This window comes from Dunckerocampus dactyliophorus, chromosome 9, assembly GCF_027744805.1.
Source record: "Dunckerocampus dactyliophorus isolate RoL2022-P2 chromosome 9, RoL_Ddac_1.1, whole genome shotgun sequence".
Lineage (NCBI taxonomy): Eukaryota > Metazoa > Chordata > Actinopteri > Syngnathiformes > Syngnathidae > Dunckerocampus > Dunckerocampus dactyliophorus.
This window is the reverse complement of record NC_072827.1, coordinates 29,660,451-29,686,226: the sequence shown is the minus strand read 5'-3', so window position 1 is coordinate 29,686,226 and position 25,776 is coordinate 29,660,451. Positions and strand designations below refer to the sequence as shown.

General features: G+C 40.7%; 2 protein-coding genes across 5 annotated transcripts in view; both read right to left on the bottom strand.

Moving 5' to 3' along the window:
- Window positions 1-6,681, bottom strand: part of gsk3ba (glycogen synthase kinase 3 beta, genome duplicate a) — a 36,385-nt gene extending 29,704 nt beyond the window's left edge. For 2 of the 4 annotated variants that reach the window (XM_054786942.1, XM_054786943.1), the window contains exon 1: window positions 5,964-6,681. In XM_054786942.1, the coding sequence (XP_054642917.1) occupies window positions 5,964-6,051 (88 nt within the window). In that variant the 5' untranslated portion in view covers window positions 6,052-6,681. Of the gene's footprint in view, window positions 1-1,381; window positions 5,934-5,963 lie in introns of those variants that run through there. The other 2 variants (XM_054786940.1, XM_054786941.1) reach the window with 1 other exon arrangement.
- A 1,200-nt stretch (window positions 6,682-7,881) lies between these two features.
- On the bottom strand, window positions 7,882-24,796 carry gpr156 (G protein-coupled receptor 156). Its single transcript, XM_054788347.1, has 10 exons — window positions 24,623-24,796; window positions 18,689-18,841; window positions 18,409-18,536; window positions 18,211-18,346; window positions 18,034-18,144; window positions 15,750-15,875; window positions 15,508-15,603; window positions 13,931-14,167; window positions 12,533-12,691; window positions 7,882-11,699 (listed from the first exon to the last, which is right to left on the bottom strand). Exons 2-10 carry the CDS (start codon window positions 18,803-18,805, stop codon window positions 10,509-10,511), a joined length of 2,301 nt encoding a protein of 766 aa, XP_054644322.1. The 5' UTR covers window positions 18,806-18,841; window positions 24,623-24,796; the 3' UTR covers window positions 7,882-10,508.
- Window positions 24,797-25,776: the final 980 nt, after the last annotated feature.

The following is a 25,776-nucleotide window of genomic DNA, read 5'->3' as shown; positions in this document are numbered from 1 at the left end:
TTAGCATGAGGGCGCTAACAACGCACATCATGGCACACACCAATTTCAACTATAAACCTCCAACAACGTTTTATATACATGCTGTGACCATGCGGTAACAGGTACATTCATGATAATATATTATACTAACAGTATTTTGCCGTATTTTGATCATTTTAAACATTGCCGTAACTTCTTTCCAGGGTGCATTGATTTCACATAGCCCGTGATAGGAACTAACGCTACTTCCGTCAACAACAGAGGCATAGAAAGCAACTACTCATCATGGCAGGCTTTGTGAGAGCTGCCGCCACCGACTACTTTTGGACAAATGAGGGTCCAGAACCTTATCTATTCTTAGCCTGAATACACGGAGGATGAGCTACAGGTTTCAGAAGCTGAGCCCGCAAGAAGAAAGAGTGAAACTTCGTAGCAGATGGGGGGAAGCCACGACACCGGCATGACTTGGTGGAGTGTGGAGCTTCCCAAGCCATGCCAACAGAAATGGAAAGACTTCATGTGTATGGCGAGGAGGGCATTGCTTCAAGAGACTGCATCACAAGGAACAAAGAATTGTGAGCGTTAAAGCCTGCACTTTTTCCCACCTACCCAAAACAAACTGGAAAAGACACCCAGACCAGCGGGACCTGATGGACAACTGTCCATCGAGTAAGTCAACATGACATTGATTCTGATACATGGAGCACATAGCACGATATCACAACACAGTCCATCTAGCCGTGTATTAACAAAACATGGAATGTGGGATAATACTTTACAGATAATTTGGTTGTCTATTCGTAGTTGTTCATGTGCTTGGTCTTGTTTCGCAGTCGGTGCAGATTGGTGTCCTATCGCGTTGATTTGGAGTGGCATGAGGCGCTGCAATATTCCCCCAAAAAACAGTTCTTCGTGTTGGCTGCTACAATAACAATGTCGCTCTAGCTTGGTGTATATACACGTCAGTTATGTCGATGTTTAATCGCTTATCCAATTAATCGACAACTATTCTGGTATTTGATTAATTGTTTATGTTGTAAGCAAAACAAGATATTCACACACATCAGCTTTGACTTTGGAAAACAGTCATGGACATTTTTGCCTCTTTTCGGTTATGCTGTGGACCAAACCACTAACTATTTTTGGTTCATATTGATTTGGTCCGTCTGATTTGGGCCTTACCGATTACTCAATTAATCAAAACAAGCTTCAGATTAATCGACTAACAAAATAATCCTTAGTTGCAGCCCTTTGTTTGAGATTTGTACAAACACCTCGTTCATTAACATACACACTGTAGACATGCTAACATGTTCTCAAATGCCCCCGTGTGTTGGAATAGCACTTTGGTGATGCGAGTCAAGCAAATAAAATGGCGCTAGATGCCAAAATAGACTTTTACCTTGTTTCTGGTTGTTTGCTTTGTAAATACGGAGGGTGCTTTCTGGAAATGTGCTGCAGCATCGATGTAGCACCGCTGTGGAATGCCAGCTCCATCGGACAGTGCAAACATTGCACCACGTTGTCTTTCTTTTTGAGAGTGAAACGATCCCAAACTTTTTACAGCTTCTGTCGCCGATATCCTTTGAGCCATTTCTGTCCATCGCCACTCTCCGCTGCTCCCCACCACACAGACCACGGCACCACGGTCACCTGCGCTCTATTGTAGCGTTCCCATTTTCCTACATTTTTATTAGTTACACTCCTTAAACAATGTATCAAAGCAACAGAAAGACGTCATAGCTTTTTTCTCAAAGATTTAAATCAATGAATCGTTGCAGGTCTACTTAACTATGCTAAAATGTTATGAAACAGCTCGAATCTGGGACTGATTATTTCTATTTCCATTATCTCCAATGAGGGAAGAAAAACAAAAACAAATCAGAGCCAAACCAGCGTCCTGGAACAGATTAATTTCAACATCCCCTGTATGCATTCCATATCATTGATCAGACTAGCTTCAACAATACTAATCGCCTCCACTACATTCGACTTGGGGCAAAGAGGTCACTAAATAGAACTGCTGAACACAACTTAATTTTTTATGTAAACACTACAATTGAGTTTTCAGTAAACACGGCCATGCTGCTATGAAATATGCCAAAATGTGACATTTTCTTACACGTTTTTCTTCATAATCTGAAACAGAAGAAGTGATTAAAATGCAAAATGGTTTTGAATTGGTTCATGTTTTGCTTGCTATGTCACACTTTTGGTACCCCTTACAGGAGAATGACCCATTGCCAAAATCATTCACACTTATGGAGAACTTCAAATCTTAGCCGAGAGTCGAACCGTGACAATGTGGTACTCAAAGCTGATAATTAAGTACACCTGGACAATGGATGGATCCGTAGATACGTTAAGCTCCAAGAAAAATTCACAACCAAATGGTGCATTGGTGATATCACTGAAGTGGCTAAATTAAATACAATAAAAATATGAGGCCCCTGTGAGGCGCCGGAAGACTTCAAGAGAGGCACAGCAGTTTGAGAAAAATAACCCCCCACCCCCAAAAAACTTGCCAGCATAACTTCAGTTATGTCACAGGCAGACTGAATACACTGTTTTAGTTCCTACAGTGAGCGAGTAAACAGTCTGTGGTGAATAGAAAACTCCACAAAGCATGCTCCGGGTTTGCGGGGAGTAGGGGACGCCCCAACTGGCGGAGTATGTCATAGAACATGGAAGTAATCATGCCAGTTCCACCATGACAGCCTCTCATTCTTTGTAATGTAAATGACCGATGGTTGCACTAAGTGCATCCTGGATTCGGACAAATCAATGTCGGTGTGTTGTAGGGGTTGGATTTTAGCATACGCACGTGGCTGACCCACCAAAAAATATGAACAGACAGCAGAAATGATCCGAGTGGCTGTATAGGAATAGTAAACATAGATAAATATTCTGTGAGAGTGCTGTGTATGTCATCAGTAGGGATGTCACAAGATCTCGCAAAGCTAAAACGTGACAAGATTTCTCATTCAGAAAAAGCTTGTGGGCACTAGGCCTGGGGCGACAAATTGATTCGTTAATCACACAACAAACGAAAATGAACTCGATAAGTTTGCCAGCTTCAGTATATTGTCATGTACACTACCGATCAAAGGTTTTAGAACACCCCATTATTATTATTTATTGGAATTCAAGTGGTTCAAGTCCAATGCATAGCTGGAAATGGTAAAAAGGTAAGTGGTGAAGTGCTAGAGGTTTAAAAAAAAAAAAAAAGAAAAAGAAAAAAAGATTAGGTTACCTAAAACTGAAAAAGAATGTGTATTTCAGAATTATCCAAAAGGGCGTGTTTCATCGAGGTCGATCAAGCCTTGGCAGTTGGTGCAACTCATTCCTACAGATGTTCCAAGTTACTGGAGTACTTACTACCTCCTCTGTCTGCATAAAAACAGACACTGTGGTGTTATACCCTCGTGAACATCAGTTGAACAGCATCGTACTGGAGAAAGTAATTTGTTGCTACAAAAATGGCAAGAAAAAAGGGAATGAACAATGGAAGAGAGACAGAACATCTTAACACTTAAAAATGCAGGTTTTTGTTCCAGGGAAATTAGTGTTCTAAAACTTTTGACCGATAGTGCACATGTACAACATCTGTTTTCCTTGTGTCCCGCCTCCAAACAGGAAGGAAGAGAGTTCACTCTGTGCATTGGTTTCAGCACCTTGGTGCATTTGTTCTGTAGAACAACAGCATGAACGGATGAGCCCTTCCATCAGTCATACAGTCTTTTTGTCTCGGTGGGTGGAGGCGGAGCCGCTAGCATACACACAGAGTGCAGAAGAGTGTAAGAAGAGTGTAACGGTAGAAATGATATTAGTAGATTGCAGTGTAGTGTCATATGTTATCATTGTACTTTTCTTAAAAGTTAAAATCTCGTCTCGCCTCGCCTCATTCTCGTAAACCAAATCTTGTGTACTACTGTTTCGTGAACCGAGTGTCTTGTGACACCCCTAGTCATCAGGCATTTATTTGGACACCTATTACTAAAGATGTTCTGAAACATACACAATTCATAATGTTATTTGGTAATACAGTGGTATCTAACATTTAAAAAGCAGCTCAAACGTTACAAAATTTTGAATTTGAAAAATGTCCCCATCCAATATTGACAATATCGGATTATAATCGGCCTGCATCTCAAACCTCCGATATTGACACTCCGATACAAGCAGTCAATTCCAGACTCTGGCCCAGCACATTTATCCAGCAACAACCGGATAGAGCCGATGTTATCACGACAACAGCGTCCGCTAGCGTGCTAACGAAAGTAGCCAGGAGCAGTAAAAAGACGTTGCATCTGAGTGAAATACTTGTCCTGCACAAATTTCCCATGGTGGCACATGAAGCAGCATCACACGGGAAACTCGTGAAGGCAAAAAGTCATTAGCTATAACAGGAAAGAGCCAGCCCATCAGTGCTGAGTTCCAGTATGTTGGGTTTAAACGCTTCATTGAGCACCTCCAACTTGCTATATTATGCCTCGTTGCCACTACATTGTGGATAAAACTATACCCCGCATGCATAGCGAAGTAAATGGGTGAGTTTTTCATAAATACAGTTTGTTCCTATGTAAAATGTGGATTTAAGAAATAAAACCGTTATCTAAAAAACTGAAACCAATTGGTTGTTCATTAAGTGAAACGTCTTATTTTCTCTTGTGAATTTAGAATTGCTCTTTAAACAAGCAAAAATACATTTGCTCCAATTAATTGAAGGAATTTTCAGTAGAATACTCAATTACGATGATGACTGATGATGATTAAAAATGTTACTAAGTCTGATATGTGAGGAGCATCTAAGAATTTTATTACATCCAACCATCAGTTCAGCAGAACTGCCATCCATCCATGCATACCACTTATCTCGTTCAGTGACACAGGGGGGCTGGAGCCTATCCCAGCGTGTACACCCTGTTTTATTTATTAATTTTAAACATTTTTCTGGTGTTTTCTTAACAGAAGGCATATTCACTAGAACAGACAGCTAATTAGACTAAAGTCTCCCTTCCTCTGCAGTACTTTCAGTATATTGAGTCCCCCTATTGACAGTACCAGATTTGGCATTGTACTGTACAAAGCACACACTGATCATTTAAAATGCTAGGGCATCTTGCAGTGTGGATGTGCGTGTGCGTGTGCGTGTATAGAGACCCAGCCCCTGGCCTCGCCCCACAAACATCATGCTAGCAGGCCTTGAAGCTCAATCAACATTCCTCGACAACCTTTCTGTCACATCTCTGCAAGTGCAACCCTGCAAAATCATCGATCATGTATATTATATATAAATATACACACACACACTGTATAATCACATTATGATTAATGTTTAAAAAAGATGCACATGCATATGTGACATATGCTGACGTTCATGCAGCACTGGGAGTTTGAGTGCATATTCTTTATTAAAATGACATAAATGTGTTATTTGTGAGGTTTAGCTAGCAAATGAGAATGCAAGTGGAGTGTGCATGAGGCCTGGAGCTTCCATGACTGGCCTTAACGCCACAGTGACTGGATGATGCTGACTGCATGACAGTACATTTCCTGCCCCCCACACACAAAAACTATCAGAAATCCTGCCCTTTCCTGGACCACACCAGCCTCTCCGGTCAGCAACGGGCGCACCTTCCGTTTTGACAGTTGCGTAATAGCCTGCCTGGCCCTGCCGCGTTAACATGCGCATAGCAATGTAGCAACACCGCTATGACTCATCTTCGAAATGCTCAATGACAATTAACGGAACCGGACGTCTATCCAAGACCCCTACCTGTCACCCTCTGCTACCCCTGGACCTTGGTCTGCTGCTAACCCTGCAGGGGCCGGGCCCTGAGTAAGGTCCCTCCGTGCACCGTGCTAAGCTAATTGGCGGCTAACAGTCCCGACTGGTTGGGGTGTCGGTTGGATGGCACCCACCCAGGGCCCCCGGTTGCAGTGTGTGGCAAGGAAGTGTGCAGACTACCACTGCTACTTACTGCTGACTTTCATGCTGCCGAAAGCTGACGGCTGCGGCACCGGCTTGCAGCTCTCCGCGAAGGATGTGGTCCTGGGCCGTCCCGACATGATCCAAAGCGCTTCTGGTTCTCAAGTCTCGTTACACGCTGGTCGATTTTCTGAAGCTTTTCATTCAATAAAAGAGGAGGGTGACAGCAAATGCGTTGAACAGGAAGATCCCACTGTTCCTCTTCACACCTTATCAACTAGCCTTTCCGATGTCCAAATCACTGCATGTATAATCCTCTCTCAAGGGGCCCTTTAAGACACCTATTAAAATAGTCATGAATTGGGCTTCCTTCTTGTGTGTGGACGTTTTGAAAACAGAAATCGAGTCAGAACCCCGTCACAAAGATGCTAATGTTAGCATGTAAGCTAAATGCGGCGTTTTGTGGCCCATCCAGTTGCTCTTCATATCCCGATGTGGAGCCTCAATGATCCGACTGCCATGGCGGCTCCCTCGCCGTAGCGGAGCAGAAAAAACGTCCACTTTTCGCAGTTGTCTTCTGCGTTCAGGCAGTACACCCTTCCAGACTGAATCCTCGCCGAAGCCAACGTTAGATTCCAACGAGAACGTCCAAGTGAAACAGCGTTAGACTATGGAGAGAGGCGATACTGGATTTCTTTTTTTATTCCTTTCCCATAGGTCTTGCCGTCTTTGTCACTACGCCATTTGCGTACAAGCGTCCATGGCGGTGTAAATTTCACGCCACCAACTTAACTCCAAATGGAGAATAAGGGAAGACCGTAAACTAGCAATGGCGAATCTGGGGCGGCTTGATTTGACCAATCGGAGACGGCGATAGTTCCAGGAGTGGGCGTGACTGTGCGTCCTTTAGCCCAATCAGAACGCCGTTCCGGAACACCACATGGCATTCTTGGCACAACCCCACATGACTTCAAAGGATTTTCGACGGGAATAAAAGGGAGGGTCGCTAGCAAGATCGATAACTTAAGCGGCCAATGGCCTTCCAAGGTTTGAGCGTCGTTTTAAACAGTCGCCTGCTGTCACCAGCTGTTGCTATGTAAATTTAAAATGCATATTTTAATCGGAATAATGTTGTTTTTTTTCAAAAATCTTATTTAAAAAAGGTGTTCCACACGTGTATGCAACAGACAACACGAATGGAAAAATAAGCCGTATAATAAGCAAAATAAGCATTATAAGTCAAACTCGTAAGAGAAAAAAGTGGTACTCTAAAAAGAAAATGTAATTTTACGAGAATAACGTAATATTATGAGGTAAAATCATTTTAGTAGCATGAAGTTGAAATATTACAGAAAAAAGGTCATTAAAAAGTCATTACATGATGGGAAACAAACCAAATTAATTAAAGTTGTAATTTTTTGAAAATTAGGTTGCGGAAAAAGTTAGTATGTTACAAGAATGGAATCAAAAATATGATGCAAATAAAGTCATTATTACAAAAAGAAACTTTACAAAAAGAAAGTTGAAATAACTGGTACAAAAATAAAATTAAAAAACATTTTACAAGATATCAAAATATTAAGAAAAAAAAGTATTTCTAACAAGAAAAAAGTTTAAATTTTAGGAGAATTTGAATCAACAAGGTGAAATATTGAAGAAAAAATACGTATTTTTTTAACAACAAAAAAGGAAACAAAAAAACAAAATAAAGTTGTAATTTTTGGATAAATTACGTTGGGGAAAAAGTTCTAATATTATGAGAATAAAGTCAAAGTATTATGAGAATAAAGTCATTATATTACAGGAAGAAAATGTACAAAGATTATTTGAAAAGAAAGCTGGGAAAAAAATAGCAAAAATGGGGAAAAAAGCTTGTAGTTTCTCGCTTATACAAGTACTATAAAGAAATGATGTAAAATACAAATATAAGGCATTCCGAAAATAAACTGAAAAGATGCTGTGAATCATTTGTAATACTCTCCACTGGTCAGTAGGTGGCAGTAAGTGTCATGTTTGGTCAGACATACAGGCACCAGACATTTGATTGCAGAAACAACAGGCTTTTATTGCAGGTTTGAATGACTGACCTCACAACAGGCACAATTATCCCTAATAAAAATTCCTAATGAAAACACAAGCTACTGTTGCAGCAGTAACCCACGGCAAGATGAACCTCATCTCTGAACTCCCAATGTCGCTTCCTGTCCACGACTTACTCTGCTCCCCTTGGGAATACATTTGTAGCAACACACATGGGCATGAGTCTTATTTATGTCTTAAATGGCTTTTTTACTCTTATGTCTACTATATCGGGTAATACAAGTGTAGCGGTGACTAAAGGGGTGTTATTTCATCTCTAGAGGGTTTTATTAATGTTAAAAAAACCTATTTAGAAGGTCATAAACATGCTCTCTATGCTCAAACTATGGAAATATTCCATTTATAAATAAGGGATCCTACTTTGCAGAAATTCACCTATCACGGTCGGATATGGAACCTATTAATCACGATAAACAAGGAATTACTGCACCTTAAAGGTCCACTATTACGCAATTGTGACTTTTTAATGATGTTCTAATGGTGTCTCAAGAGCATGCTCATATGAGCAGCAAATGTGTGTTTCAAAAAACAATAACTTCATATTCAATAGAGATTTGCCACCAGTATCGTTCATATCGGAGAGTAACAGGCTAATCTTAGTTTGTCAGGAAGACTTTGCCTCCCACACATACTAAAGCTGGCAGAGTCTTTTGTGTGGTTTGTATCGCCTTGTGTTGTACTCTACAAAGAGAATTCCTCCTCCCAGTCTGCCCTTCAGTGCTTCAATACGCAGAATGAAGAGTGGCCCAGAAATAAGGCAGCAGAGCAAAAATAATTCAAGGAAAGAGAACGAAATAAGCTGAAAGTGCTGTGTTGAAAAGGTAAATTGGTGTCTAAATTATGCCTTGTTGCCCCATATTGTACTTCTTAAGACCCCTCACTGTCAGAGCAATTAGTGTCTGACGAAGTTCTAAATGAAATAAGCAGCATAGACTCCGGTAGAAGAATTCTGTTTGGTTTCTGCCCTCTGGCGAGTCGGTGGCATGAATTAAGTGTCTACACTTTGTGTTTAGCTCTTCATGCAATCAGTTAGAAAAAAAAAACAAAACATAAGACCACGCGAGCGTTTGAGGGCCAGTGGGGTGTCTTTGCGCCCTTTTAGGCCAACACGCAGGAAGTACAAAACATTTCATGAAACGTCCGCCTCATGTTGACGTCATACTGACAAAGTAAAACACTCTAGTTATACATTCAAACTAATTTTCACTGAAGTGCAATACTAGTGAAGTAAAATAGAAAGTAACATGTCGAAATAAATAACATAATAAATATAGCACTCCTTACATTTTTCATCGACGATGCGCTATCGGTAGTCCCCAGTGTATTTTTACACACTTGAATCTGTCAATTATAAAAATATATTATGTAAATGTGCAAATTACACTCACCTGCCACATCATGAATATAAAGTACCCCTGCGTGATCCAATGTAAGAACTGTATGGTAATAAATGCAATAAGAAGCACCGTTTGGTATAGTCCACTGCATTATTGTCTATGTTTTTGGCTACAGCTCGTCATTAGATGATGCAGGTGTACCTTATAAAGTGTCCGGAGAGTGTTCAAGAGCTCGAGGTCTGCACCGGTTTTGTAAAATAAACAGATTTCCATGTATGGTATCCCGCAAAATATTTCAGCAAGCATTTTCGTTACAGTGTATCTTCTTAAGGGAATACTATGGAAATGAAATTGGACATACTTTAGAGTAGTCGGGGTACAGCTTGTATAGCGGTACAGATTTACTGTCTTCTGAAAACACATTATTGTCTAAATAGCTGCCAACACAACATAATTGTGTCTTGCCTACGGTCAAGCATGGTGGTGGTAGTGCCATGGTCTGCAGCTGCATGAGTGCACCAGGTAGCTGTGGTTCATTGGGGGAAATTAATTGAATGAATTCCAACATGTCCTATGACATGCTGAGTTACATTTGATATTAATACATGTTGACATTTTTAATTTTGTAAAAAAATGCTACCGGTAATACCAATCCTGTATGCTACAAAGTTGATTAAAAAATGGCTTACATGTCAGCTTTGTGTTATTAGCATCAACATTTCTACTTTTTCTCCATATATTATGCCTTTTTGCTCTAATAATGTAAAAAAAAAAACATATTTAGAAGGTTGTCAACAGGTTTTCTATGCTCTAACAATGAAAATATCCCATTCATAAATAAAAACTCTTACTTCGCAGAAATTCCCATGTCATGGTTGGGTCTGGAACCAGTTACCTGCGATAAACGAGGGACAACTGTACTATCTTCCAAGTTTTATCCAAGTTTCATTTGTGTAATATTGTAACAAAATGTTTCTGAAGTGTGAGGGATGTACTCACGATACTGTTTGCATTGTTAAATATCATGACATTGAAATCAAATGTCAATGCAGTCAAATGAATTGCACTAAACGAAACAGAGATGAGCTTAATCGATATCAAAGTTATCCTTGAGGCTAATTTTAGCTAAATGGTGCTAAATTTAGCTAAATTGTGCCTGTTTACACAAGTGTTGGCTTGAGGTCTTCCTTGAACACAACAGGATGTGGAGAGCGATAAAGGCCGTAACCTTCATACTCGCTGTCTGAAGAGTCCGAGGACGAGTCTGAGGACAGGAGAGATCCTCGTTGCAAGCAGGAGTCGCAGTAGGGTCGATGGTAGAAACAGTAGTCTGTTGAGCTGCTCGAGTCTGACTCCCAGTACCGGCAAGGGTCCGCCTGGTGTCCGCAGCGCTGCTCGGCGTCGCTGCCCGCGTCCACATCAGAGGCATGTTCTGAAGCACATCTGTCAGAAGCCAAGCCTTCTTCATCCTGCTCCTGCACCTCGAGGGGAATCTGGAGGAGAGTACCATCCACTGCGACGCCCCCATTTAGTGTGACTCCTTCAGGATGCTTGCTTGGCTTCCAGGCCCCGCAGCTGTCCCTCATCCGCCTACAGCCAGCAGCCTCTGTGTACAAACAAGGTGGAGCCATACCTCGTCTCGGCGAATGGAAGGGTGGTCGGCGTTTCCTCATGGCGTAGGGGGAGATGCTGGGGTAGCGGAAGACTAAAGGAGGGTTAGGGGAGCGGGGTGTCCTTAAGGACATGGGGGAAAGCGAGGAGTCCTCTTTGAATTTAATATGAGAAGGCCTCCTGGCCAAGACTGTGTCCACACTCAGTTCTTGGAGGATCTCTTGCAACTTCTCGCTACTAACAAAGCCATTCGGTTTGGTGCTTGGTCCCAAGGGGGAGGTTGGACACTTGCTAAAGGTTTCAACCTCAGAAGGGTTCAGCAGTCTATGCGATTGTACAGAAGTGACAAAGTGAGCCGTCTCCTCTGCTGTCCTAAGTGAGCCTGACGCCTGGAGGACTGCATCCTCTGCTGTGGGCTTACATGGATCTGCATCCAACCCACCGGGGGGAGGAGAGAGGGCAGCTATGTAGTCTGGTGGAGGGACCAGCTCAGAAGACCCTGGACCACCAGCGGCCATGAGACGAGGTAAAACAGGTGGCGGGGGCGAGAGTCTGGACTGAGGTAGAGAAGCCGCAAAGTCACAGGACTGAAGTTCCGTAGTCTGAGTGGAGGAGGAGTGGAGGTTGGAGGAGTCCACATCTTCCTGCTTCACCGACAGCTGGCTCGCTGACACCAGACGTAGAAGCTTATCTTTGGCGTTGTTCACCTGCTCCTGCAAGCTGTCAATCACTGCGTTCTTCTGGAAAATGTAAACATGAAGCTACTCATAAATTCTACTCATTGGTTAGTCATGCTGGTTAAAGTAAAATAAATCCCTTTCGTTCTTTATTTGCTACCAGTCATGTAGCTACAAGCCGTAATTTGACAAAATATATTTAGTTTTTTTTTACCTTAATTTCACATATAGAATATTGCTTTGTTTCTGTGGTGTAGCAACAAGCAGCATATCGTGCACGATCTCAAAGAAAGAAGTACAGAAAATCATAGTACGTTTTCCACAAGCTTCACCTGAACAACAGTGCTTTTTCTTATATATCATATTTTTGCTCATCCCTGCTCAAAATTACCACCAATTCTGAAAAAGAAGCCAGTCACTGCCCGTCTCAGAGTGGAACGGATGTTTGGTAATTGGTTTTGTGCCTGAGCTGTTCACACAGAACAGCGGCAGCCCAAAAAGCCGGGATAAACACAGCTTTTACCGGGAGTGTGGATCAACCCTTGGATCGATCAAATCGATATCAGTTGGTTTTGGTTACTTTCCTGCATCACGTGTCCGAATTTTGCCACTTTACTGCATTTAACCTCAAGAAAAACTCTCTAATGTACGATGTTGTGCAAATGCCGTAGATAACATTTCTCACTTTATTGGAGTACAGACATAATTGCAATGGAATGCTGAACTAAACAAACCTCCCCTGATACCTGAGCAACAGTAGAAACATGCCTTGATTGGACCGAAATAGAACACAACTCTTAAAGTCTTTAGGGGTCGGTCTTACTACTTACGGTTTTACTAAGTTAAAAAAGAACAAACCCTGTGGTCGGCTAACTTGATCAAAAGTTACTAAGTACCTCATTGAGCAGTTTTTTCATGGAGTTGTTCTCCCCCAAGAGGAAGTAGATGTCGTCTTGGCTGTAGACTGACGGCTGGCTCTTACTGGGACTGCTGAAATACTTGGCCATCTGACCCGGGTTGTTCTGATCCTCTTCAAAGTTTCGCCACTCTGTCAGCTGCGAGTGCAAATTAAAAAGTCTATTTAGTATCACGTAGGCCAAGCGTCTTAATACAACACACGTGTTTACTAGTGTGGGTTTGTGTGCGATCTTTCTGACCAGGTGTGTTTTCATCTCATCATCTCATCGAGGAAATATTCCCCTCTCCTTTAGAAGCATTCCTTTATCCTAACATAAACCCACTGGGAGACACTTAGTGGGTCGTAAACCTGTTTGCAAGAGCCCACACAGTTTTGACTCATAAACCTTTGTGTGTGAGTCACCCTCCACTGACAGTCACGGCACACCATGTCAGATGGGTTTCGACGAAAGTCATAGGACCAACTGACATGTCTGCATGAATCAGTGTCTCTCAAGTGGGGCTGCCACGGTGTCTCTCCGAAACAGGCCTCTTCGGGAAGAACATAGTGCAACTAACTACATGCAAGAGAAGACCAGGCTAAGAGATTCCACTGATCAGTCAGTAAGGAACGCAAACGCCAAGGTTCCTTTGGGTCAAAAGTGGAACGCTCAAACTGAAGTCAAACGAGCTGTCGATAGTCTCCAATACCAGGAGATTGTGGCAGAGTCCAGGCAAGAAGATCAGGACTAGGATGGGGAGAGGTGCCTCTCTTCTGGTCACAAAGACAACCACAAGGATTATTAAAGGGGGGAAACTTTGAGGAATGTTGGTTCCTGGCTGATAACCCTGCAGCTGACCCATGGGGACCGGAGGAGGTGGGACAGGCACAAATGCCCAGCAGGAAATTCCACCCACTTGGGCATTTACTGACTAAGAACGCCTTAAAAGATACTTTTGGGATCCTTCCCTCCTATTGTTGCAGCTAATTTCATAGTATATGCCCAAAAAAATCTATTTTTATTTACATTTTTATTGATTTATTCTAATATTAATTGAAAAAATAACAAGCCCGGTTGTAAATTTCCAGTTCGAAGTTGTGGTGAATGATGTTCCACTCCAAGCCTGTAGGGGTCGGTATTGCACCTCCCCTTTAGTAGTAGGCTACAGTACTAGGTTTCAACCTAAAAAATACTCGCAAATTGCAATACTCTTTTTTTTATTTCAGTTCAAGTTATATTTCTAATAATGATATACCCATTAAAAATGTACATTTCCCTTTTTAAATATATACTTTCATGTACAAATGCAGTCCATCACGGCAGAACCTTGGATCCAGCGCTTGCATCGGACCTCAATGGATTGTTCAGGTGTGCCTAATAAAGGACTTTTCCTACCTGAGGCACAAACAGCATGCAGTTAGTAGCCAGCGTGCAGATGAAAATGGCTCCAGCCACAGTGCTGTAAACCACGTTGGGCCAAGCCTGCATGAAGACGGACACGGGGACGGCCACGGTGGAGCAGAGCGTCACCAAAGTGACAGCCGTTAGGATGGTGGGAGACTGGTTGACCGGAGGGTGGCTGACGTTGCTGGTTAGGCCGGCTAGATACGTCCCATAGAGGAGGAGACAACCCTGAGAAAATGTGTGGGGACAAAGAAGAGGTTTTTATAAAGACAATATAAAGAGCTTGCAGTGAACATGTAATCAGTGTCATGTCACACTTTGGGCAACTCTTTTGACGTTCTGGCTGACGATTATGACTTTTCCGCCTCCTCAAGCATAGCTTTCTACTCATACTCATGAAGATTTACTGTGTACTCTAGGAGGAGTATTCAGGCCTCTTCCTGCTAGTAATATTATTCTTGTATTATGACTTTTTTGGATCAAATTAAAAGCTGTATTGTAAAAATATTAGGTTATTTTTGTAAGATGATGAGTTTGTGTAATTATGACTTTATTTTCATAAAATATGACATTATTTTAATAAAATCATGACTGTTGGTAATTATGACATTATTTTCATAAAATTATGATTTGTGGTAACTATGTGACATTATAAAAGACAAAGAACAACAGCATTTACATTTTTAAATCGTATGACATTATTTTCATAAAATTATGACTTGCTGTAAGTTTATGACATTAGAAAAGCCAACAACTACAGCTTTGTCATAAAATTGCAACTTTTTTGTAAATCATTACATAAAATTACGGCCTTCCTCCCATAAAATTACTTGTAATGTTATTTTTATGTTATGATATTTATTTTATTCACGTAACAATTTCTCAGAATTATGATTTTATTTGCATAACATCACAACATAACTTCTTATGAAAAATAATTTATATACAGTATCACTTTATTCTCATCTATATATATATATATATATTTTTTTTTTAATTTTATTATCATTATTTATTATTATATTTATTATGTTAGTATTTTAGTATTATAGTATTATAGTATTATATTAGTATTTTATCATTACAAAATTAGATTTAATATAAATAAAAATACAACTTAATACAAACTGTATAAAAATACAGCTTTTAGACTGTGATGAAACCGGCATTGCACGGCGGTATTTATGTACAATCGGAGGTGCCGCGGGGCGGATACTTTAAGCGAGGAACATTTACAATGCGCACCCCTTTTCGCTAAATACAGTGACCGTGTCGCTAAGTGGTCAACAAAGATCTCACGTATGTTTGAGGTACGTTATGAGGCGAAACCAGTGATCGCTGGAGTTTTTAAAGTCGGTGCCCAGCCAAATGTAACGAGCGTAAATAGAATCGCTCGGCGATTAAGGGTGCAGACAAGTCTGAACATCTACGTGGTAATCTGACTAATCTAGAGCAACTCTGATGAAATCTAGAATTACTCCAGCTTCTGCTTGGATAATAAACACGGCGACAGCAGTACAACTTCGATGATCTCACGAGATCTCGTGACACTTTAGTAGATGACATACCTTTTTAACAGCTATTATGATAACCCACAGATGCGAATACACAGAAGAACAGGACTCATGTTGAGACAAAGAGTAGAATACGTCTTTCTCCACCATCTACAACAGGGAAAACCAAAAAAAGTGAGGTGAAAGCAGGCTGTATTTGTCACAGTACATGTAATCCATCCTTAACTCTGTGAATAAAATCAGAAAGTCTTTATAAAAGTAAGCTAACTACCAAGATTTGACGTTGTTAGACATACCTTAACGAGCGCACCGACTGATCGAGAACAGCGGATGGGATCAGTGAGGTTCCAGGCAGTAAGAACCAGCAGGTCCACCAGGATCAGGAGGGCAACCATGGCCATCAGCTGGATGTCTCGGATGATCTGACACAGGAAGACAATTAGGGGAAAATGCATCACCAGCTCAAGGAGATGAAAAAAGCTTGTGATTTTTAAAATATTTAATACAGAGTACATTTCTCATAATATTTACAGTAATCCCTCGTTTATTGCAGTTAATTAGTTCCAGACCCAGTGATAAGTGAACTTCCACTAAGTGGGATTCCTCCTGGAATTTATTCATAGTTACAGTATAGAAAACTTGTTTATGACCTTCTAAATACAGTTTTTAACATTACTAGAGCCCTCTAGACATGAAATAACACCCCTACACTCGTATTACCTAATAGAGATCCAAAATTTGAAAAATGAGCAAAAATACTACGCTGGGTGGCTTATGATTCTAACTTTCCTCCAGCCAAAATGGACTGGAGATTCAAGCAATGGATAAGCGGAGGAATCTCGTCCTACTGCACTGTCTCTGCTGGGGGTGGGAACTGAAAACCTTTCAGCAGCTCTCGGAAACACGCAATTTGGAGAAACAGGATTTATATAAATGCCAGCAGCTAAGAGCCTATTTTGAAAACATTTTAAAACTGCGGAGGGAGTAAAAGATGTCTCGTAAAGATCTTTGTTGATATCGTTCATGGAAAAACAAATTTAAAAAATGATTTCTAGAATTTATTCTTTCCTACAAGAAGAGAAAGGCCTCTCTACAATACTTGTCAAAAACAGGAGGGAAAAAGACGCAAACATAAAATTAACTGAGGAGGATTGGACAAACATACAGAATATAAAACACAACATACTACAATTAGTTTCCCACTGTGGAGAGAATTTATATGGAAGAACAGCTTGAAGTTCCTTATTACCCCAGAATGAAGCAACTACAAACTGACATACCAGGGGAAGGGCGTTGCTGGAGACCATGTGGGGAAAATTCAGCAGGTCAGCTGTCCAATTATGGTTACGTATTGGACAGATGTTATTTCTGCAATTACGCAAATCATCAGAATAGAGATAAACCTACTTTTGAGGTGATTTACTCGGGAAACATACCAGAAGAAGTTAAAAGAGGGGATAGATATTTATGGCAGATATTATTGGCTGGTAGTAAGAAAGCAATAACTAAAAAATGGTTGTCAAAAGAACCTCCAACAATGGGTGAATGGGAAAAAATAATTCAGGACACCTACATTATGGAACAAATGACATTTTTGCTGAGATACACTACAGATAACGGGAAGAAATACTGGAAAAAGAGCTTAAATGTCGAAGTTGGCCTTGCGTACCTAGAGGAATATACGAATATACACGGGTACGGACACAGAACGGACTACTGTGGACTCAGAAATCAAGAGTCATTGGGACAATGGAGATTGTAACCCATTTAAGCACCCCCCCGGGTGATGTCGAGGGTTCAGAGTTGAGTTTCGGCTTTGCGTGGGTGACGACCGCAACAGCAGCCCGGGTTTTTATTACGGGATTTTTATAAGGTGGTATTGCGGATGCTGTGAGATCATTCAAACCTGCAATAAAAGCCTGTGCTTGTGTCTCACCGAACATTACAGCAACATTACTGACACCTAGTGGCCAGTGTAGAATACTACATATCAGTCACAGCATCTTTGAATGCCTCAAGTTTGCATTTTAGTTCATTTATCCATTTTTATGCTTGAAAATGCTTAATTTAGGCAAATATATGCAGTAATTAATGCAGTAAGTAATAAATATAATAATAATAATCATAATAATAATAAGCCTCATTACTCCACAAAACAGCATCATTATTAATTAATACAGTTTGGAAAATCCGTGACAGAGCTCCCTGTCCTTTCTACGGTGTGTGATGCAATAATTTGTTCCAAGTTACCTTGGAAACATAATTTTTTTTTGGTCTGGGTTTGGGGCATTATAAAGTCTGCCTAGCAACAAGTGACCTGGACAAAGACTCAGAGAAGTTCCTGTTGATCTACATTTGGCAAATGCAGTGTTGTACACCACCGCAATGCATCCCCCCAGGCATCCTCCAATTAGTCATGATACTGTGTATTTATACGTCCCATAAAAGTTGCTCAACAAAACCAGCAGGTTCAAATAAAAGAGTGACAGAAAAAACGGCATAACTTCATCCACATTTTAAAAAAAGAGATATCATGTTTGGTGCATGTGATCCAAATAAAATTGCAAGTTTGTGCCTTACCACTCTCTTGTCAGGCACTCTCTGGGTGAACACCCTGTACAGCCTCCAGGTTTTCCCCAAAATAGGCCCAAACACCATGGTGCTGCCTAGACACAGAGTCCAAACCCGAGCCTGCGGGAATAAGAAGTGACGTAACAGTTAATCCACCGATAAAACGCAGACAAAAGCAGAACTTACATGGAGCACCGCCGTTGATTCCTCCATCTGCGGGTGTGGCCGCCCGTCCATGGCAAACAGGAAGCCGCTGCTGTAGGTGAGGACGCTTCCAAAGAGGCTCAGGACATTCAAGTTGGGGCTGGACATCTTCACTATCCTAAAAGGTGGACAATCAGCGCATCTGCCTTGTGTTGCCACAGAGAGCTGTGTGCAAGCAACCTGTTGTTTTTGAAGCGCAGCGTGAAGAGCAGGAAGCAGAAGGTCAGCAGGATGCCGCAGGAGAGCAGCGTCCACACCACGGCGCTCAGCACAGGGGAGAGGGAGCGCCTCGGTGGATCTACAGTCATCTGAGAAGACGGGTAAGATGCACATGTCACATATACTGTAGAAATTGCAACATTTGCAAATGCACATGGACATTCTTGATTGGATGTGACTATTTAAAAGTTGTGCAAACGTCCATGTACTACACAACATGTGCACATGTGGGTGGTATTACCTTACTGAGAGTGCACAGTCTGTACATCACGTCCATGCTCTCCTGCCTGTTGACCCCTGAGTGGATGAGGCAGTGTGCTGACTCACAGTGGAAGCTGCAGTTCCACTCAGGCTCCATGATTGCCCTCAGTCAGTCCACTTTCATGCACACATCCTATTTAAATATGGTCCGGAATGGAAAGTACAGCATAAGCATCATTTCAGTCAATCTTGAGATCACTTTGTGCCTCCTGTAGTAGGCTGCCATAGCGCACTGCTCTCACAGAATGGAAACATTTCATGAGGCACACATGCGCGGTCAAACAATACAAGCGATGTATGATCAATTCTGCATGCCCTGTTTTGATTGCCGCTGTCAGAGAGGCGTTCATTTGACATTACGTTTATTATTGTGCTTGTACTTTACAGTAATCCCTTTACACTCGTATTATCCAATATAGTAGACATTTAAGACATAATTAAGACTCGTGCTCGTGTCTGTTGCTGTAAATGTGTCTCAGTGGCACGGACAGGAAGTGACATCAGAGGTTCGGAGTTCAGTTTTAGCTTGGCATGCGTTGCAACCGCAACAGTAGCCAGTAATGCCTTATAGTTGTGTTTTAGGTCATTTAGCCCTTTTTATGCTGAAATACTTAACACAGACAAAAGATATGTAAAGTACAAAGTGGGAGGGATTACTGTACATGATGTTTGTTATTATTCAAGTATTAATGCAAGTCATTACAGCTCTTCTAACTCTTGCTCCTAACATTACATCTTTCTCAAATAAACGCAAATTTATTCTCGTGACAGTATAAACTAATTCTTGGGGTTTTTTGTATTACAAACTTATTTTGTAAAAATTACACTTTATTGTCATTTGCACTTTTTAGTTGGGGAAAAAAATATGATCTTATTGTTTTTGTTAAATAATTACAGCTTTATTTTCATAACGTTACAACAACTTTTTTCCTGCAATATCACACCTACTCTTGTAAAATTGCAATTTCAAAGATGCCTTACAAAGAAATATAAAAGGAACGGGACTTTAGACTTAATCATATTCTAAAATGATTATTATTATTTTGATCAACTTTCTGACACAGCTCTTATAATGTATGCCGATGGATTGTGCACACACACAGGAACAGGAAAACGAGGTGTGGGCTGCACTAAAACTGTAATTCAGGGACGTCCAACGTACGGGCCCGGGGCCATTTTGTTTACTATTGGCCCATGGCGCTTTGTAGAAATAACATTAAACACTAAAAACCAGCAAAAATGGGAACAATACAGCAAAAAGGCACAGTGTGAAGAGAAAAAAGAAAATAAAAATATGAAATTGGCCCCCCGCCTCCTTTTGCCATCCTGTATGCGGCCGCTGGTGGAAAAGGTTGGGACACCCCTGCTGTAATTTGTACCCTTGACACACAGCTACCACAGCTACAAGCAGTAATGATAGTGAAACAGAGGCTGCACACGCAGAAACGTTCCACCAGGTTGCACCTGTGGCCACAGGCATTTGCACGAGCCTTGCCCGACTCTGCACCGACATGTAGATGCGCTCGTGTGGTTGAAACATGAGCTGTAACTCGTACAATGTAGACAGTGACTCAGCTACATGCGGCTGACACCAGTGCTGGCATGAGCAAGGCGATGTGAGGCATCAAATGTCTGGACATTGTTAAAATGACGAGGGCACGCCATTAACAGTACATTTACAGTATTTAATCTACGGCTATCATTCCATTTGATCTGTTAGCAGTGCTTTCATGATCGTATGCGACAGGTGGACCTCAGACAGACTCAACTGTTAGCAAAAGTGGAAAAATATTGTTTGGTGTTTTGCAGGCTGCTTCCAATAAGATTCCAGGGGATGTCCTGTTCCATCAAATGGTGATAAACTTGTTTCTTACTCGCACTTTTATCCGGATTCTCGCCAACATTTAATCATTCTTAGCCTATGTGCCGCTCTTCTGCAAGGTCTCCTCTAACATATTAACATCGACTGCTGTAAAAAGGGTCACTAAACAACAAAGCTAGTGGTGGTTCAAGACCTTTGGACAGAACTGTATGTTACATCCAATCTAGTAGGTCAGGAGTGTCCAGATGTTGTCCACCGAGGGCTGCATGGTGACAAATTGAAGGATGCAGGGGTTAGTTTTAATTGCTAGCATGCTATAAACCAAGCCAATCTAGGACAAGACATGTACACTCATCCCTTGTTTATCGCGGTTAATTAAAGACCCGACTGTGATAAGTGAATATCCGAAAAGTAGGATTCCTTCCTTACAAATGGAATATGTTCATCGTTAGAGCACAAAAAAACACATTACGACCTTTTGAATATGTTTTTTTTAACATTATTAGAGCCCCGTAGACATGAAATAACACCCCTACAGTCACCAAATTACCAAATATAGTAGACATAATAAGAGAAAATAAGTCATTTAAGACAGACATAAGACATGCTCATGTGTGATGCAGTAAATGTGTTCCAGTGGCGCCGACAGGAAGTGACGCTGGGGCTTCACAGTTGAGTTTTAGCTTGGCATGACTTACAGCCGCAACGGTAGTCCGTGTTAGGGATGATTGTGCCTGTTGTGAGATCATTCAAACCTGCAATAAAAGCCTGTTGTTGTGGAGATCAAGACTGATGCTTGTGTGTCTCACTGAACATTACAGTAACAATACTGGCACCTAGTGACCAGTTTAGAGTACTACATATCATCACGACATCTTTGAATGTGTCTTCTGAATGCCTTCTATTTGGATTTTGGTTAATTTAACCATTTTCAGGCCTGAAAATGTTTAAACCAGGCAAAAAATTAGCTGAAATATATAAATATTCTTTTTACTAATAATAGGTCATATTCAGCCACAAAGCAACATGATTTATTAAGTAATATATTTTTGAGAAACCGTGACAGAGTGAGGCCATGAAAACTGTGGACACCCTTGGATTAGTGTTAAAGTGGATGGGACGACTCTTTTATATGACAAATATTCCTCTTTTTGCATGTACGTTATGAAATGAAGCCCACAGCGACCCGCTTCTAAAATATTGACGTGTCGAAAGAACAATGAAGCCATCACGGGAAATGTCTGGGGGTTCCTGTTCATGTCCTTTTCGTCACTTCTCCCAGTTTAGATCGCCCTTCTGCAAGCTTCCTGCAGGAAACCCTGTTAGAAGGAGGCATTTCCTCTCGTTTTTCAAAAAACTCTCCTGCCAGGTCTTCTGGCTGTGGAGTAAAAACAAACAAAAAAAGGCTCACCACCCTGCGGAGGTCAAGAAAGGTGGGCTAACATCCAGCAGGGTTACCTGTGGCCTTGGATGCCCTGCTTAACCTTTTACAGCTTTTCACTTTCACTTCACAACAATTTCCATCCCTTGGTCGTGGTGGTGGTGGTGGTGGTGGTGGGGGGGCATGACACTACTTGAAATGGAATAACTCCTCTCTGACTGTTTCATCAAAAGAATACTCCTGCACTGTAACTGTCCCACTTTTAGGATTAAGATTAACCGTGGCTCCTGGCCTCATGTAAATCTCCAGGTTCAGAGGCCAATATTGGCGCATTCCTACTCACCCAGTGGCCCCGCTATGAGTTTATACTTTAAGCCGAGTTAGAATGCAATTACTGGGGCGTAATCTCAGGGCGTGTGGTGCATTTTGCAGCAGTAGCCCTGAATGAGGGAGGGCGACTTTAATCTGATGAGAGGAGCTGCACTAAAGGACTTCGGCACTTTTTCAAAAATGAATTCATGATTTTGTGGTTGAACATGTCTTATTATTAGTCAAAACGCATGCATATATACAAAATATACACATTGTACATATTCTTGGCTGAAATTAAGCATTTTCAATCACAAAAATGGCTAAATGAACGACTATATTTAAAACATTTGGAAGATAGATGCTGTGGAGTTGCTGAGTGTTAGCATGGGTAGCTGTGTGGAGAGTGCCAATGGCTGGCGTGAGTTGTGGCTGACAGCAGCTCCAGTGTGAATGTTCACTGCGCCATTGCAATAGTATTCTGCTACACTGGCCACTCATTGTCAGGAACGTTACATTGGGACAATACCCACCAAGTATGCCATCAGTGCTAACATGTGCGTCTATGTAATATCTTATTTTTGTGTTCGTCTTATTTTGTGTTACAATATCAACTATATTGTGTAATACAAGTGCAAAAGTGCCTATATGAGTGTTATTCCATGTCTAGAGGGCTCTAATAATGCTAAAAACATATTTAGAAGGTCTAAAACAGGTTTTCTGTGCTAACTACAAGAATATTCCATTTATAAATAAGGAAATTCACTTATCGTCTGGAACCAAGCACGATAAACGAGGGACGACTGTATTATGCTCCACAACCTCCGCTTTACTGCTGCGCTCATTTTTTTATTGCTGCCTTCAGTCTCCTCTTGGATAAACTCCAAAATGACAAATATCTATTCTTCTAAAATGCCATCTTTGCCATTTTTTTCCCCACCTGTAAAATTCCAGATTTTCTTACGTTCAATAAAGGTTTTCCGCACTCATAAAATTATGACTCTTTTCTCGTAATTTTCCAACTTTCTGTTTGGAAAAAGTCCAAAAGTTATTGTGGTAAAATTCCATCTCGATGTGTTGTGCCACTCGTAAAATGATTACTCCTTTCTCACCATTTTCCCTATTTATTCTCCAAAACGCCAGACATTATTCTTGTAAACTTTCACCTTTATTCTCATTCAGTTGATTTTTTTTCCACTCATGTTTGGCTCATGTTGCTGAATTTTTCAAATTTGTTCTCGTAAAAATGCAACATTATTCTCATAAAATGTTGTCTTTTTTCTGGTTCAATTCATTTTTACCTGCTTGTAAAATGACTCTCAAGTGTATTGTCGAAATAGTCAGACATTATTTCCGAAAAATTCCTCTTTTTTTCCTCAGGTTGTTTTTGCTTTTACAATTCCAGCTTTTGTCCAGAAAAAATCACTTTATTCTCAACAAAATCCAGCTTTATTCTCTTAAAATTCCACTTATTAAAATTACGACTTTTGTTGCTGGTAAAATGATGACTCTTTTCTCGTATTTTCCAGCTGTATTCTCGAAAAAGTCAGACATTATTTTCGAGAAATTCCTCCTTTTTCTTTATTCAGTTAGGTGGTTTTTGCTTTTAAAATTCCAGCTTTTTCTCAGTAAAATTCAGACTTTTTTCTCATAAAATTGCAACATTTTCCTTGTTAAATTATGACTTTATCCTTTATTCCTGTAAATGTATGACTTTTTCTTTTACAAAAATAATCCCATAATATAATGAGGAAAAATAATTTCACTTTTTGGAGGTGTAATATTAAAGAATTTTATTTTTTTTAAGTTGTAAAAAAAGTTATAATATGGGAATGAAGTCAAAATAATATTACGAGAGGAAACTTTACGAAGTTTATTTAAGAAGAAAGTTGAAGTATTTTGGAAACAGCAAAAATAGCAAAAACAGGGAAAGAAGAGCAAAGATGGAAGTCCGTACTATTAATAGGCTTTTCCATCTATATCACAAAGCTGAAATGCAGGTTTTTGTTCTTGGAATACGTACATATAACCCCTGAGCATTTCTACATGTGTTGCGTTACAAAATATCCAAGTGGCCCTCGCATCCTTTTATTTTCCAGTTTGTGGCCCTCGGTGGAAAACCCTTGGACACCCGCGCTTTAGACAGTTTGGAATGCTAAAATGTGACTTCAAACTTTGGCTGTCGAGTTCATAAAGCAATTCACACATTTAATAGAGAAGACATTGAAAAGAACACGGATGTCAACCAGGAAGAGTCACATTCTACTCTACGTCGGGCTGCATTTTGGTGAGTGTTTTCTTACATCAGACAATATTATACGGTGAAAGAGAAGGTCATTGTTTGTTTACACCACTAAAGAACCAGTCAGACGCAGTGGGGAAGTAGGAGTAGCAATAAATACCTCAGGATGAGCCCGACGTCTGCTTCCATGTTGACGAGATGAGGAGGTGTCATCTTTTAATACGCTCCAATGTCAGCTCCTCACACTTTTCCATAAGAAGAATCACACTTTGAAAAGCACACCTCGAAGTTTCCACGCACGCTCCTATCAGGAGAAGCTCACCACACTGAGAGTTTTCATTAGTGAGCGGGGAGGTGTGTGTGTGCGTGTGTGTCACAGGAAGGGTGTGTGAGCCTCACACACATGCACACACACATTCCCGGCCAATAGGAGAGAGTGATGGCCCATGTGGTACATGAGGGTTGTGACAGTGTCCTCAAGGGACAGGGTGGCACATTTGGATGTGCATTAAGCAAATAAATAAAGCAGTTTAAATGGAAACACACACACACACACACACACATGCACACGAATATTTGGAAACTTGTTTGAGAGGTATCAAGGTGCTATTAAGATGCCACCGAGATTTACAATACAAGCCGACATGCACGCACGCACACACACACACACACACACACACACACACACAGACATCATTCCTGGCAAGGGTGCGACACCTTGTCTCCTTGCTGGAAAAGATACACTACACTTACAGCAAACATAATAAAACACACTTTTCAATTATTACCGCATTGGTTGCTTTTAGCTGAAAATAACACAAACTAACTCCACAACAATTACCACAAGTATTACCACTTTACACGTTTTCTGGCAAAATTAGAACTTTATTCTGGGGATATTACCATCTAAAATAATATAATTTATTTTACTATTATGTAATTCATCTTTGTATTATCATATATATATATATATATATATATATATATATATATACTGTATATACTGTAAATATACACAAATTTATTAAGTGTATATATATATATATATATATTTCACAAAATATTAATTAATAATATTATTATTCATTAATAATAAGAAGAATACCTAATAAATAGGTATATAAACAGGGTCTGTTGGAGAAGGGCTCGATATGCTAATCTGTGCCCAACTGCTCTGTTTTGCTGCCACATTATGAATAAAAGCTTGCCTGAAGCAAGATGAAAGTTTCCTTCCTTCCTGAAGTTAGTCGCCGGACCAAGAGAAAATAGAGCGATACTCTGTTTTCCCTCTGACACGTATGACACTTACGACTT